This window comes from Procambarus clarkii, chromosome 1, assembly GCF_040958095.1.
Source record: "Procambarus clarkii isolate CNS0578487 chromosome 1, FALCON_Pclarkii_2.0, whole genome shotgun sequence".
Taxonomy (NCBI): Eukaryota; Metazoa; Arthropoda; class Malacostraca; order Decapoda; family Cambaridae; genus Procambarus; species Procambarus clarkii.
In genome coordinates this window covers 40,319,383-40,336,274 of record NC_091150.1, presented here as the reverse complement: position 1 = coordinate 40,336,274, position 16,892 = coordinate 40,319,383, and the positions used below count along the sequence as shown (strand labels likewise).

Below are 16,892 nucleotides of genomic sequence, written 5' to 3'. Positions count from 1 at the left end.
TTCTACTGTATTCATATTGTAAAGGACACAAATATACATCATATACGATAAAAAAACAAATAAAACCGCATTGGAAATACATAGAACAAATAATTTAAAATATATATGTGGCAACACCCGGTGCTTGAATGGCCCGCGCGACCGTGTCTGGGCGATTCATGCACGGGCGACCAGGCCCTGATGACGTCACAGCGCACCTTGTCCTCGTCCTCACAGCCAAAGTAAGTGGAATTTGGTATTTATTTTTACATAGACATGTTCAGCGAAGGGAGTTTATCATTTTACGAAGAAAAAAGAATTTTTTTGCGAACACTTTATTTCATGCGCACTGGGAGAATTTCACAATAAACTCGGCGCAGCACGGTGGTTAATAAATCCGGACAAGAGAAATCACTGAATTTTCAGCAAACTTACAAGAGGAGGGGGCGGTTGGCGGGCCGCCGGTGGTTGGCTGGTGGTTGCTGGTGGTCAGGTGCGGGGAAGGGAGGGGGGGTTGTAGCAGGTCGGTAGTAGGGAAAAGGGGTGGTGGCCAGATTGGCAAGCCTCAGGCCAGATCAGGCCTTAGGCCAGATCAGGCCTTAGGCAAGACCAGGCCAGACTAGGCCTTAGGCCAGATAAGGCCTTAGGCAAGACCAGGCCAGACCAGGCCTTAGACCAGACCATGCCAGGCCATGCCCGACCAGCCATTGTGCCAGGCCTTGGGCCAGATCAGGCATCAGACCAGACCAGGTTTCAAGCCAGGCCAATCCAGGTCTTGGGCCAGGCCAAACTAGGTCTCGGGCCAGGCCAGGTTAGGTCAGGCCCCTCTATTGTCAACTCATGTATGTTTTTTCAAACAACGCTGTTTGTCGACCTAATTGTATTTGTGCTGCTTTTTCAGCCATGTTCCCCCCTTTTTTATTTTTATTTTTATTTGTACTCAACACATTTTATTCTTTATACTCAATTAGTATTAAGTTTTAGTCATTAATGTTTTTCCTGCCCGAAACGCTTTGCGTAATAGTGGCTTTAGGCATTGTATGTACTAGCTATATCTATAAATCTATCAATTTTTGTAAAATCTCTTGTATGTATGTACCTTACCTGAATAAACATTTATTTTTATTATTTTTTATTATTTTTTTTATCATGGTATACAGATTGTTTTGTATCAACAATTACATACTCAGATACATCTAGCAAAGAAGAAAATTAAATACAAAAGTTTATTAATATGAATCAGGAATACACAAAGTAATGTACATATACCTGTAAGTGCAATTTGTACTCATTCTTAACCACTGCACTGCGCAAAGCGCCTTTAGGTGCTCAGAGAGTTGTGCTTTTTGTTTTTTAATTTGGCTATATTTTAATGTTTTTTAATGTTTTCATTACTATTTGTGTTTTGAAATGGAAATAGTTGACTTTGGAAACATTTTGACATTAAATTTACCTGAACATTTGTAAAAATAACAAAAATATGTCCTTGACAATTGCACCAAGATGTTTTTGCCGAAAATAGGTGAGCAGTGCAAGGGTTAATGAGTACAAATGTTGACTGTGTAGAGACTAGCTGCCTCCCCACCCCCCCTAATACATCCCCCTCACCACTGACAAAATCATTTATTATGAATTCTTCATTTTGACTACGGAATATGATAGAGCGATGTGTTACAAACAACAGAAATGGTAAAATTTTTCTCAGCTAATTTTGTGAAAAGCCGTGAGTGAGTGAAGTGTTGAGGCAGCAGCCATGTGGTGCAGTCAGCTGATAACTGTGGCCAAAGCAGCCATGTGGTGGACGCCTCTCTACTCACCTCTAAGACCACCCACCCTTTCCAGACACTCCCTACTACACAACCTGCCTCTCCTGACAACTTCCACCACTGACACCATTTGCCTTCCCTGACATCACTATCACTACCTGCCTACCCTGACAACTGACACCACATGCCTTCTGACAACTGCCTGCCTTCAGTGACATTCACTACTAACACCAACTGCCTACCCTGACAACAACTTTCACTACTTGCCTCTCCTGACAACTTCCACCATTGACACTACTTGCTTTCCCTGACACCATTAACACTACCTGCCTCCTTTGACAACTTCTACCATTGACACCACCTGCCTTCCCTGACACCATTAACACTACCTGCCTCCCCAGACAGCTTCCAACACTGACACCACATGCCTCTTAACAACTTCCACCACTGACACCACCTGCCTCTTTTGACAACTTCCACCACTGACACCACCTGCCTCTTTTGACAACTTCCACCACAGACTCCACCTGCATCCCCTGACAACAACTTCCACCACAGACTCCACCTGCCTCTCCTGACAACAACTTCCTCCCCCTTCTTCCCTTCACAACAAGTTCCAACACTGACACCATCTGCCTCTCATAACTACTTCCACCACTGACACCACCAGTCTTTTCTGACAACTTCCACCACCAGTCTTTTCTGAAAACAACTTCCACTCTGACATCAGCCTTTTCTCACAACTACTTGAGAAGAAGAAGAGCTTTTCTGACAAACATGACCTTGAGAAGAAGTATAGGTTAGGAATGGTCTCCAAAGAATTTTCAAAGAATTACTCATCATTGCTATCTAAGATAATTAGGAGAGCCAAAATTAAATACTACGAAGATAAATTTACCCACACAAAGGGCAACATTAAGAAAACATGGAGCACAATTTCACAAATATTGGGATCAAAGAAGATTTTAAATAATAATCTACAGTCTCTGTACCTAATGCCTACTAATTCCACTGATGTTACTGACATAATTCTTTCCCTTAAAACCAAGTCTAGTGTTCTTGAGGAGATAACAACTCTTATTTACAAAAAAGCCTCTAGATTTTTAGCTCCTGCCATTGCATTGCTCTTCAATAAGTCACTTGAACTCCACAAGTCACTTGAACGCCAAGCCTTTCCAGATATTCTAAAAAAAGCAAGAGTAACCCCTGTTCACAAATGTGGTGATCCCACTGATGTTAACAACTTCAGACCTATATCAGTTCTGCCAAACTTGTCTAAAATATTTGAAAAACTTATCTCCAAGCAGCTTTACTCTTATCTAGCAAAACACAATATACTTAGCTCTTCTCAATATGGCTTCACACCCAAAAAAAGCACTAATGATGCACTTATTTGTATGATTAACTTGATACATGCAGCTCTTGATAAAAATGAGTTCCCTATTGGGTTATTTGTGGATCTGCGTAAGGATTTTGACACTGTCAATCACCAAAACCTTCTTCTTAAATTACAACATTATGGAGTCAGAGGTCACTCCCTACAGTACCTAAAGTCTTACCTTACTGACAGGCTCCAATATGTATCTGTGAATAATTCAATTTCTCCCACCCTACCCATCAACATTGGTGTTCCCCAGGGAAGCATACTTGGCCCTCTCCTCTTTCTCATCTACATTAATGACCTCCTAAATGCCTCCCAACATCTCAAACCAATTCTATTTGCTGATGACACGACCTACATTTACTCCAGTTCTGACCCCCTTGCTCTAAATGTCACAGTGAATACTGAGCTAAATAAAATCCATCACTGGCTAACGGCCAACAAACTCACCCTCAATATTGACAAAACTTTCTATATTTTGTTTGGCAATAAATCCTCAAATCAAATAAATCTCAGGACTAACAATACCCAAATTTGTAACAAAGTAGATGGCAAATTCCTTGGCATTCTCATTGACCGAAAGCTGAATTTCCAGGGACACATTCTAAATATATCAAAAGAAGTTTAAAAAACTGTTGGCATTCTTTCTAAGATCAGATATTATGTACCTCGCCCTGCCCTGGTGACACTCTATTACTCTCTCATCTATCCTTACCTCAACTATGGTATTTGTGCTTGGGGTTCTACTATCCAAAATCATTTACGTTCTCTAATTACTCAACACAAAGCTGCTATTAGGACAATATCTAACTCTGGCCCCAGACATCACTCGGTACCCTTACTCAAATCTCTGAATATGTTAGATATTAAGTCACTGCACATCCTCTCATGTGTATTTTATATATATAAAACGCTGAACTGTAATGTCAATCCTGACCTTAAAAGCTTCCTAGAAGGTTGTAACAAATCCCATGAGCACCACACCAGAAACAAATACCTATTTGACATTCCAAGAGTACAACTTAGTCAAACTAGAAATGCTTTACAAATCAAGGGACCTCGAATGTGGAATGACCATCCCAATTATGTTAAAGACTACCTCTCGCAACCAGTTGAAGATAAAAACTAAATACCACCTAATTAACTCAATGTAACCTACCTCACCCCTAAATGTCAACCCATGTCTACGATTTTAAACAATGCTGTTTGTTGACCAAATTGTATTTTTGCTTTTTTTCTGACATGTTCCCCCCCCCCCCTTTTATTAATTTTTTTCTGATTTTTCTCAACACAATTTATACTTTTATCTAAGATATTATTAAGTTTTAATCTTAGTGTTTTTCCTGCCCGAAACGCTTTGCGTAATAGTGGCTTTAGGCATTGTATGTACTAGCTCTATCTATAAATCCATCAACTTTTGTATTTCACCTTGTATGTATGAACTTTACCTGAATAAATATTTGTTATTTTGTTTTGTATTTTACTTCCACCACTGATACCATCTGCCTTCCCTGACAACAACTTTCACCACTGACACCACCTGCTTCCTCTGACAACAACTTCCACCAATGACACCACCAATCTTTTCTAACAGCAACTTCCACCAACGACACCACCTGCTTCCTCTGACAACAACTTCCGCTAATGACACCACCTGCCTCCTCTGACACCACCCGCCAACAGAGAAAACTTGGTCAGTGGGAAACTGTGCCAACCAAGAAAACTTTTTTTTTATTTTTTCGTACCCATTCAAAATGTGTGCGCGGTTGGTTGTGTACGAAATGGACTCTTAGGACCTCCAGTGAGAGGCAGCCATCTTGGAAAAAATTCCCAGAATGCCTTAGGGCTGCTGGCTGGGTTAGTACTGAGTGAGCAACCATGGGTAGCACACGCACCTCTTGCTCCCAAACACCTTTCTGACGCGGTGTTGAAAGATTGCACTGTCGGTGAAATTCAAACCTTATTGTTTGAAGAACATAAGGGTCATGATATAGGTGAAGCTAGGCACAATTAAGGACTAACACAAAGGTCGGATGCAAGTGATACAGCACCTATGAGGACGATACAACAAGCGTATCCAGTTGAAGCTCTGAGCGCCACACTTGCCCACCTATGCCATCTCCAATTTATATAGATTATACATAGATGAATTGTTTTCTGCATACAGTGATGATGCATCTGATTTAAGTAGCATAGATGAACAGTATTAGCAGCTTCCATGGTGGTGTTTTCCATAGATATTTTCAAGAATACCTGAATCTCTTCCAGATTGCATGACACTCTTTGAGGCTGGCTGAATCTCTTCTCAAGAATGCCTGAATCTCTTGTAGATTGACAAACACTCTTCGAGGGTGTCTGAATCTCTTCCTGTGTGGGATCAAAGCGATCTTTTCAAGACTACCTTACAAATTGATCTTTTCCTATAATCTTTTGAATACTACCTTATGTTTACAAGCTTGGCTACATACCAGCTACAAGTACTAAATCCAAGGGTGTATGTGAGTGCGTTATTTGCAAGTACACAGAACGAAGAAACAGAAGCGAAAATCTATCTGTACCTGATGCAACGAGAGCGAAGTCGTACTGTGTACCATGGACTACTTCGTAAGTTATTACTTACTTCCAAAGTACTGAGTAATTACCTAAGTGTAGTTACAGGATGAGAGCTACACTCGTGGTGTCCCATCTCCCCAGCACTCTTTGTCAGATAACACTTTGAAATTACTGAGAGTTTTGGCTTCCACCACCTTCTCACCAAACTTGTTCCAACCTTATACCACTCTGTTTACAAAAGTGAATTTTCTTATATTTCTCTGGCAGCTTTGTTTCGTGAGTTTAAATCTATGACCTCTTGTTCTTGAAGTTCCAGATCTCAGGAAATCTTCCCTATCAATTTTATAGATTCCTGTTACTATTTTGTATGTAGTGATCATATCACCTCTTTTTCTTCTATCTTCTAGTTTTTGCATATTTAATGCCTCTAACCTCTCCTCATAGCTCTTGTCCTTCAGTTCTGGGAGCCACTTAGTGGCATGTCATTGCAGCTTTTCCAGGGTTGTTCGCATTTGTGTTCCTCGCATGTGCCCCAAAGAATGAGGTGATTTGATAAAATACCATGCCCAAGATTACCAACAGAGTGCATTACTTCACTCCCTATTATGTGGGGGAATAGGAATTAGCCTTGGCTACCATCCTCTTTTGTCTGGTTGTGTTGGTTGAGTGGTTAAGGGATCCTGTACATCAGATGCATTGCTTCTGGCAGTATGGGTTTGAGTCACTTCTGGGGTGCGAGTTTTCAGTTGCATATATGCCTGGAGACCGTTCAGGCTTCTTTGCATGCATATATATATATATATATATATATATATATATATATATATATATATATATATATATATATATATATATATATATATATATATATATATATATATATATATATATGTATATATATATGTATATATATATATATATGTATATATATATGTATGTATATATATATATATATATATATATATATATATATATATATATATATATATATATATATATATATATATATATATATATATATATATATATATATATATATATATATATATATATGTATATATATATGTATATATATATATATATATGTATATATATATGTATGTATATATATATATATATATATATATATATATATATATATATATATATATATATATATATATATATATATATATATATATTGTGCATAGTTCAGCGACATTTATTCAAATTGTATATATACAATTTGCGCAATTTAAGGGTTAAAAATGTGGTTACAAAATGTATTCAATGATAAGTATTATATGTTGCAAATATACTTTATCTCCTAAGTAAAACATATAAACAAGTATTTCATATAGGTGATTAAATATATTAAATCACATCTCTTTAATTATTTAGACACTAAATCTGTATGAATTTTATGGTGTTATAACAGTTAATCAAAAAGGAATAACATAATTCAAGTAATTAACCTTCTTAATGACAATAAAGGAAAGAGCTTCAATAAATCCTTAAAACTAAAAGGTCATCCTATGTCAATCAAATCTTTAAAAATGTAGCTGTGTAGCTGTAACAAAAGTTCAGTAATTACAGTGAACTACTACTGTAGTTCACTGTACTGAAACCCACATTATTATTTTCTTAAATAATAATGCACATTAAATGAGAAATGGGAGCACACAACTTAAAATCAAAATATTATTTAAATAGGTGTACAGTTAACTTTTTCTGATGAGTTGGAGATCCTTACTGTAGGAGCCTCTCATTGCTTTTATCACATAATGAAATACCAGACTTTTTTAAGTAAGGTTTCAAATTCATTTGAGCTTTAGGTAGGTTTAAAACTATGACTTCCTATCACAGGAGTTTTTTTTTATGTTACAGAAATTAAATTTCTGTAAATTTCATGAGAAGTAAATTTATGATCTTGCCATTAGTACCATAAAAACTAAATTTAGATATTAAATTTAGAACAACATTTAATGGAATTGTCTTCTTGACTTTAACTATCATACTTTAAGAACATGCCTCACATGAAAAATTTAGCATGCAAACCTACCGGTCAAATCCTTTTTTCTTTCTCTGCCACCATGACGGCTGCTGCGCATCATCGTTGTCATCACCTTTATCAGCATCAACCTCTACAGCTTTAGCTGTAAAGAAAATGGGTTATGAGCTAGTCTTAAAGCTGTGTTAGAGGATTTTTTTGCTACAGTTCAGAATCAAGATGATGAAATGGGAGGGTTTCTTGATATGCATATAAATAATTTTTATATCTGTACTTACATTGAGAATCTATATAAATCTTTGAGATATACATACACTTAAAAGGGAAAATTAACCATGTTTTGTGATATCTACAACTACATTTCCAATGAATGTGTTTCACAAATTTTGGTACATACTGTACTCATATTCCATTGTATAAACATCAATGTAACTATCCAGAGCAACATGTAAATGGGTTGAACATTTACTGAGTAAATATAATTTCTACGGTAAGGACACAAATGATATTTTGTATGATATGCAAGAAGGGTAAAATAATAAATAATACTGTATTAGAAACATGCAAATCATTCCTAGAGGTCTTGCAGGGCAATTTAACACAGTGAACAGCTGGAGACCAAACAGAGGCTCACAAATATGTCCATAACCATGACACTGTATTAGCTCAAAGCTGCAGCAGCAACTTTAGCTTCAACAAGCTACAGTTGTCATGAGAATGCATCATGCAATCATCTTAAGAGGGATACAAGACAAGAAAGGCTGATGAAGGTGAAACTGGTAAGTGCTGGTGATTATAGCAGTGATGATAAACAATAACAGAATTTCATAGATAATGAATAATCAAAAATATTTTATTGATAGCATCAGAAACAATTTAATTTTTTATGTTGACTGAAATACTGTTTGCAGATATGATTATGGAAGGAAAAAAGCATGAACGCTCATAACTACAACTTTATGAAGCTACAATCGCAGACAGACAGATCTAATGTAGCAAAAAAATAAGATACGCAAAACGATTAAGAAATGTATATATAAATTAAGCATAGAGAGTAATGAAATTATCTTTTCTGTGCAATTGCTCAGTAGCTCTCAGGGAGCTTCAGTCACCAGTATTAAAGATCCAAAACCAAGAAAATCACAGGTGAAACAAAATAAACCACTGTTCTTAAAAAAAAAAATAAGAACCAAGATAAATCATAGTTTGCAGTGAGTGTATAACCCTTGAAAAACCTCACCAGACTTCTGCCACTTTAGATCTTGGTTCCCCACCCTCCTCACCCAAACCCCACAGGAATGGGGCAACAGGGAAGGAATGGGGCAACAGGGAATGAATGGGAAGCTACTGAGGAACCACACAGAAAGGGGCATTTCATTAAATTCAATGCTTTATTTCTGATCTGGCCCAGTCAATAGCTTTCCAGAGCTTATACCCAATGACATCTCAAAGAAGGGCTTTGCTGGAAAAAAGAGCACAATATCGTAAGCCAAAATAAAGACGTTAAAGAGCTTACCTGTGGGAGGAGGAGGAGGAGGCAGAAAAACATCAGCAGTGCATCAATCACCCAAGCATCACGCAATATAGATCAATCAATAAGTAGTGCGAGAGATCAATACACTGCTGGATCACCCAAAATCCTCAAGCTTAGATATTAGCCAAGAAGGCCACAAACACAGCGAATTACAACACATCATCAGTACGCAGATAAACATAAAGCCAGCTGAACTGAGCAATCTGATTGATGACTCGGTTAAGCTGAGCCTTGGAACAAGAAATCAAGGACCTAGGGTTAACATAGATAGCCTCCATCCAACAACAAGCCCAAGTACTGTGTACACTCGATAATTCAAATCATTATGGGGTTGCCACCCTTATTTTAATTAGCAGAACATTTGACTTATTTCTTATCAAGAATGTCCAAAACTGAATAAATTCAAATTTTTCTTTACCTGCACATTCCCACCATTCATCTCTGCAATCGCATGGCTTACCTATTTACACCTGCCATTTACATGCAAATAATGATCATGAATTCAGTCAGATTACCCAAAGATGTGGGTTACCAGAATTCAGATTACCAAGCTCTAATAATGCCATTCAGATAATGCAGCATTATATAAACACATATAAGGTTGTACGATGAACTGTACAACTGTAAAATCCAAGCATCAATGACAAAGTGATTCTCTGGAAGGTGGCAGATTCATCCCTAACTAAAATGAGAGACACTGCTAAATGTAAAGAGAGGAATCTCTTGGCAGAGAGAAATAAGCTCACTGATGCAATTTTTGGAAAACATATATCAAAATTGCAACCTTGAATAAACAACACTCAAGAGAATGAGAAATCCAAAAGTAAGAGGAAGGCAAGAATGCCGAAACCCAATCCAATGGTCAAGTAAATTCTGGAAAGCCATGAGTTGTCCGAAGGTGGTAAAAATACCACTGATAACTTAAGAGAGAAGGAGGGAGGGTAACCATCAACCCCCAAAAACAAGTAATAGAGGCTTCAACAAAACTGAACATTACAATGCACCATTTCATTGCTGACACTTTTTTCTTATATTGATTCCATTTTTGTGCCTTTTGGTCTCTGGCCCTCTCGCAACTTCTATTGAACCAATCCTGTCTCCTAGTTTAGCATCTCTGTTTTGGTATAAAAAATTTTGTCTTTATCATATACTTCACAAAACTTGACATACATCTCATTTCTTTATGTCCTAACAGCAAGTCTTTCCAGTAAAATTCCTTAAAGAAATGTCTGAGTTCCCCATAATGACCTCTCCTGAAATCAGGCTTTTCAACTGCTTCAACCTCATTTTCTTCCAGATTATAACGCATTGCATACTTTTATTTGGTAGGACTCTAACCGAGCTACAACTCGAAGCAACAGCTAGACCTTGGGGAAGTGGTACAAGTTCCTTGCCAATCAAGCGTGCAAGTCCGACAAAACCCATGCCACGCCCCCCAACAAAAAGAATGGGCAGTCTGCCAGCCAGGAAGAGTCCGGAACCTCCAAACGCACCCAATACGAGGAAAAAGAATCCAACTCAAACAAGGACGGTTCTATCATCGAGGCGCAATCCCGGTCTCGCAGGAGGTATGCAGCAGGACCCTCCCGAACCTCTTTAGGTGAGATTCGAGAGGTAGAAAACCTCTAGAATGATGGAGCTGAGGAACCCAAGGAAACCTGAAACTAAACTGAGGGAGGAGCCGACCCCCAAATCATACTCATACAGGGAAGGAGAGGTGTAAGAAAATTCCTTCCCTTTGCAACGACAAGCCCCGCAAAGAGGGCACCAACACCCAAAAGGGGTTAAAAGGTCCCCCAGGTCAACTCCACCCCAGCCCCGGGATCCTCCATGTCGGGACCCAGAGCAGACTTGTTCTCCCATACCCTCTATCCCTGAAGAAAAGACAGAGTCCAGGGGAAAGGCTGAAAAGAAGGGGGGCCTGCAGATGGGACCCAGAAGCCTCAGCAGGAGGAAACTGCTTGAATGCCTCCGTTCCCAACCTGAACAGGGCAGCCCACGAAGCTGCCCGAGTCTCATCATCAACTCAACCCATACCCCTACTCTGAAACCCTCAGATGTTTAGGAGCCGGAAGCAGGAAGGGGGAGGGTGCAGAATGAACAACAGAGGAAGGACCAGGGAGGGCGGACTGAACCATAGTCGAAGAGACTAACTCCCCCCCAGGTTCGGGTACCTGTCACCAAAGCGGGTCAGCCGCGAGGCAGCCGCGGGGCATTCGGGTGTGAAACCAATCTAGCGCATTGCAGCAACCTAAACCTAGCATGCAACATGGATCTCTAAACAAGCAACATGAACAACTCAAGACTCTGGGTCCCCAGAGTCGACTCAACACCCCAGAGTCAAAGGTGTTGTTGACCCAAGAGGCAGCATGATGGAGGCAAAAGTGGTGACTGTCAGCCTGAGACAAAGGCACATAGCAACCTTCAAACCCACATGAGGCGGGCTGGAACTTAGAAGATGCATCCATAGGTCAACCGAGCCCTGACAGTGTTTTCCAGAGCCTGTAGGCTGACTGCTACGGGAAGCCCGGGCAAGGTGTTGCTAACTGGTTAAGACTCAAAGCTAACATGAGGGAAATCAAACACTGAAACCCCTGCGACATGTACAATCACAGGGGCCTAGCAAGGGCCACCAAAATATAATAAGTGGAACTATAGCCACACAAGGCAAACCCCCACCAGGCAAGGAAAACAAAAACAAAGAAAAAAAAACGCAAAAGTTCAATGTCCTCAGAGGAAACAGGAACCGGCCGCCACGTAGTAGGTAGGCAGGGTGCACAACACCTTGATGCCCCAATCAGCACATTACCACTCACTATCCAAGACCAAACAAGGGCCACGGAACCCCAGCTGGCCTCAAGGGCCAGGTAAATGCTGAGCAGCAAAAACCCTACGGAAATGGTTTCTCGAATGCACCAGGGAAGAGAACCCTAGCACACAAGGGTTCAGGGTACTTAGGGAGGGTCGCCCTAAGCACATGCAGCTCCGGTACACTTCAGGTACACTTGACCACCACACCATGCAAAGCAGAGGACACCACTCAGGCAGAGTGGTGTCCTGCAGAGAAATCGAAGACAGCGATGACGACCGCCCTGGATTGCATTAGCCGATAAACTGGAATGGCTAGGTCGCCAGCACGGGTTTCAGGGCTTGGCTGTTTGAACGAGCGACATAACGAGGGAGTGTAACGTTTGCTTGTTAGCTTGTTTTCTTGGGATTGGAGGGTGTTGCAATTTTCTTACCAGGTGGGGTCTGTTTTGTTATGCCTACCTTTCTGGGTGCCTGACCCCGGTCGATGGCAGATAAGAAAAAAAAAACAACCACATGGGGGTTTTCCAGGGCCATTGCTCCCTGTGCTTTTGAGAGAGGCAGGTTCTGGCTCGTGGTCCCAGGTAGGCTGAACTATGACTAATGCCCTGGTATAATGAATTGCCTGATAGCCTGATAGCTCCAGGGAGCCAAAGGGGCTCCCCTCAGAAAAAATTATTCTCCCAAATTTTTTTCTTTCATATATTGTTAAAAAGCGTTTCCTAACCACAGGAAAAATACAAATTTTACGTAACTTTTGCTGTATTGGAGTGATGAAGTTTGACAATTCACAAGTGCTGAGTGATTTGTCCCCTGGTGGTACTGCTTGCCCAGGCAGCTCCATGGAGAGGAAGTTGCCACAAACATATTTTTACATAATTATTTCAATATATCTGAATGGTTTTTTACTACTTTTCTTGCAGAAATATTACTCGATAGTGTAATTTGAGGAATTTATACTGTATAGCTAAATGTGCAGAACATCACTATGCTAAAAAATATGGTGCTCCTATTAGTGACATGTATATTATATCCTTAGAAAAATAAAATACAGTGTTTCTGCTTTAGTTACACTTTATGCAGTTATATATGTAACTACTACACTGGTCTTGTGAGTTATAATCTTGTAACCATGATCCAGGATCAGCTTACCACAACACACATCTTGCACCTAGTTGTTTGTATACACAATTAACCTATTTTATTTTACTTGTATTTTTATGGATATTATCTTGTTTTATTATCTTGTTATTATCTCCTAGTCTATGGATTTCAAGTTGAAGTCATCGACTACCAACAGTTGTTATCTATCTTTATCCACTCTTGCTATAATCTCTCTCATTATTATTATGAGGCCCTGTCGTTTATTATCCAGCTCCTCCTTTGTCCATGTGTTGTATGGCAGAGGATTGCATACATTTATGATTATTAGTTTATCATCCTGATTGAAGGACAGTAAATTATATAGATAAATAGAGATTGCAGGATAGTGGTCTAGCAATTGCGAGAGGCAGAAGCGCCCTGTTCTGAACCCATGCTGCCCAGGGAGTTGTGTAGACACTCTGATTCCATGTGTTTTGTAATCTTACTTATCATAACAAAAATTTTATGATATGCAATGTTAGAGCTATTGGTCTATAATTTGGTGCACCAGCTTTACTGCCTCATTTGTAAAGTGGCACAATCTCTGCTGTTTCAAGTATATCAGGAATAACACCAGTATCTAGGCTCAGACTCCAAAAGATGTTTAGGGCCTGTGATAGTTTTTTTTTTTTTTTTTTGCAATTCTTGATGATTATAGAATTCCAGGAGTCTGGGCCTGGTGCTGAGTGCATCAGATTGATACTTCAAAGTCAAGTGAGGTTAGGCCACATCTGATATATGGTTCGATGGTGGTATCAAATTCATAAAGAATTCGTTAGGATCATTGATCTACAATGTGTTCAGGAGTTCACTAAAAACAGTTAATACTGTAACCTCAGTATTTCACTGATTTATTTGCTGTCATTTGTAAAGGTCCCATCACCCTTGCACAAAGGCTTAATGCAAGATGCATTTTTTTCTAGATTTTGCATAGGATAAAAAGTATTTTGGATTGCTCTCTATTTTGCTTATGGCCTTTTGCACTCTTTACTTCTCCTTGATTTTATATGAATCTTGCAACTTTTTATTTATTTATCTATTTATATATATATATATATATATATATATACAGTACAAGAGTTCTTACATTCTTGTACAGCCACTAGCACACATAGTGCTTCAGGCAAGTCCTTAATCCCAATTTTCACACACACAATTCCCCAGGAAGCAGCCTGTAGCAGCTCAACTTTAGCTCATTCATTTATATTTCTCTTCATAGCCTTCTTTGTTGTTTTGGGGATAGAGTTGAGCATTTAAAATGTTCTGCAATTTGTTTTCATCACCAACAGAGAGAACAATCTTTTCATTCCAGTTTGCATGTTTTTCTCTTTCTCCTTATTGGTATGTCACTTGCACATATTTCTTGTGTTATTGTGCCTATTTTCTCAAGGCACTGGTTTAAGTTTGCATTATCTAGCTGTCTTTCCCAGCATATTGATGTGAGGACTTGGTTTATTTGTTCCCAGTTAATCCATTTTTTCTTGAAATTGAATTTGCTGAATTCTCGTCTTCTTGGATTTGAGACTGGCTGAACAGGTTTGCCCATGCATGTTTGAACTTCACTTAGGGTGTGATCTGAGTAAAAAGTATTTGTAATTATTATGTCCCTAATCAGTTCATTATTATTTGTAAAAATAAGATCCAAGGTGTTTTCTTTCCTAGTTGGTTCCACTACCTGTATTTCTGGTTTAAGGCAAATCTCACACACATGTGCAAGAGGTCATCTGGGTTAACTGTTTACTTACTGCTTCCTGGGATTCTCTCTGGTATAATTGTATTTGCCACATTTTTCCATTTTAAGACCGTAAATTGAAGTCACCAAGCAAGATGATGTTTGCATCAGGATTTGTGAGGTTTTCTAAACAGTAATCTCTTTTTGTAAGTTAGTCTTTAAATTGCTCAGGATTTGCATCTGGTGATTTATATACAAGGACAATCTCCATATTTCAAATTTCTATTTTGAGTATCAGCACTTCCACCATATCATTTGTAGTGTTTAGCAGCTCTGTGCAAATAAGTGTGTCTTTGATGTTCAGGCTGATCCCACCCTGTAGTCTATACGTCTATACGGCCCGCATAGACGCAATAAAGCACCTAAATTACTGGGATCCTCTCAAAGCCCTCCAAATGTACTCACTAGAAAGAAGACGAGAGAGATATCAAATAATATACACCTGGAAGATACTGGAGGGCCAAGTACCAAATCTACACAGTAAAATAACAACGTACTGGAGTGAACGATATGGAAGAAAATGCAGAATAGAACCAGTGAAGAGCAGGGGGTGCCATAGGCACAATCAGAGAACACTATATAAACATCAGAGGTCCACAGTTGTTTAATGTCCTCCCAGCAAGCATAAGAAATATTGCCGGAACAACCGTGGACATCTTCAAGAGGAAACTAGATTTATTCGTCCAAGGAGTGTCAGACCAACCGGGCTGTGGTGGGTATGTGGGCCTGCGGGCCACTCCAAGCAACAGCCTAGTGGACCAAACTCTCACAAGTCAAGCCTGGCCTCGGGCCAGGCTTGGGGAGTAGAAGAACTCCCAGAACCCCATCAACCAGGTATCAACCAGTCTATGTTTTCCATCACATCTGAAAAGATTGAATTCTGGTATCCATATCTCATTGTCATAATAGTCCTTTGTGTGAGTTTCAGTGAAAGCTGCGAAGATTGCATTTTCCTCACTTCGGAAACCAGTTCAAAAGTGGATTTTCTTTGATTTGCATGTTTTGATTCCTTCTATGTTGGCAAATAGTTACAAGATACAATATTATCATATTTGTGGAGGTACTGGGTATTTTACTTGGTATTAATATCTGTGGCTGTGGTCAGGGTGCCACAGTGTCTGTGTCCTGTCAAGCATTTGACTGAATTGATGGTAGAGTTTGGACATTTCTTGCCATTCTTTTCCTTTTTCATTTACTAAAAAATCACCCTAGTATGTATGAGTGTTGCTGTATTCATAATTATATTCTTTTGATTTTATTCACCTGGTTCCTTTGATATGAAATGCTGGGCAATCTCTGTTAAAACATTCCTTCTTGTTTAGAGAATTTTTATACAATTTTGGGGTGGGAAAAATGTGTAATTTTCAGAGGGACACATACCTCTATTTAGGATATTTCTGCAGTTTCTCGCATTTATATTTACATGTTCCATTAGCTCTTCCTGATAGCCATATTTGCATACACTCCATGCATATTATTAGCAAATTCCCAGTTCATGCTTTGTTGGATTGTGTTGCAATTCGCAGTACAGATTGTGTTTACTCTTTGCTGAAAGATGTAGGTCGAGGTCTTTCAGATTCTTGTTGTTGCTTGGTCACTTCCTTAACAGCTTTTATTGTTACTTTCTCTCTGGACACTTTTGCATGGGTTAACTACAAATTCTTCTTGCCCTTTCCTATATTCTGTGTAACCACCTTTTCTGACAAAAGAATTTTTCCCTGTTGAATTTCCTTGAATTTCAAAGGAACAAACTGGGCAGGAAGCCCCTAAAGAAAGAATAAAATAGAGATATGGCAATGGGAGGATAAAAAACTCCCAATAGAGGTGAAAAAAACGCCCCCAAAATGTGAGCTCACACGGCCAGCAGTCACATATAAACAAACTGCAGCACTTGCTCTGGTGGCCAGGTGGGGAAGCACCCATCGAAAAGCAAAATGGCCACCAAAAAAAAAGTTGAAAAGGAGAATCCTGCGATGAAAAGCAAAAATCATGCCAGCAAATTTGGG

General features: G+C 39.1%; 1 protein-coding gene across 1 annotated transcript in view; it reads right to left on the bottom strand.

The window, feature by feature from the left end:
- Positions 1-16,892, bottom strand: part of LOC123758842 (Ca[2+]-channel protein alpha[[1]] subunit D) — a 797,128-nt gene that overhangs the window by 654,065 nt on the left and 126,171 nt on the right. The window contains exon 12 of the mRNA XM_069338501.1: positions 7,721-7,814. Within this exon, the coding sequence (XP_069194602.1) occupies positions 7,721-7,814 (94 nt within the window). The remainder of the gene's footprint in view (positions 1-7,720; positions 7,815-16,892) is intronic.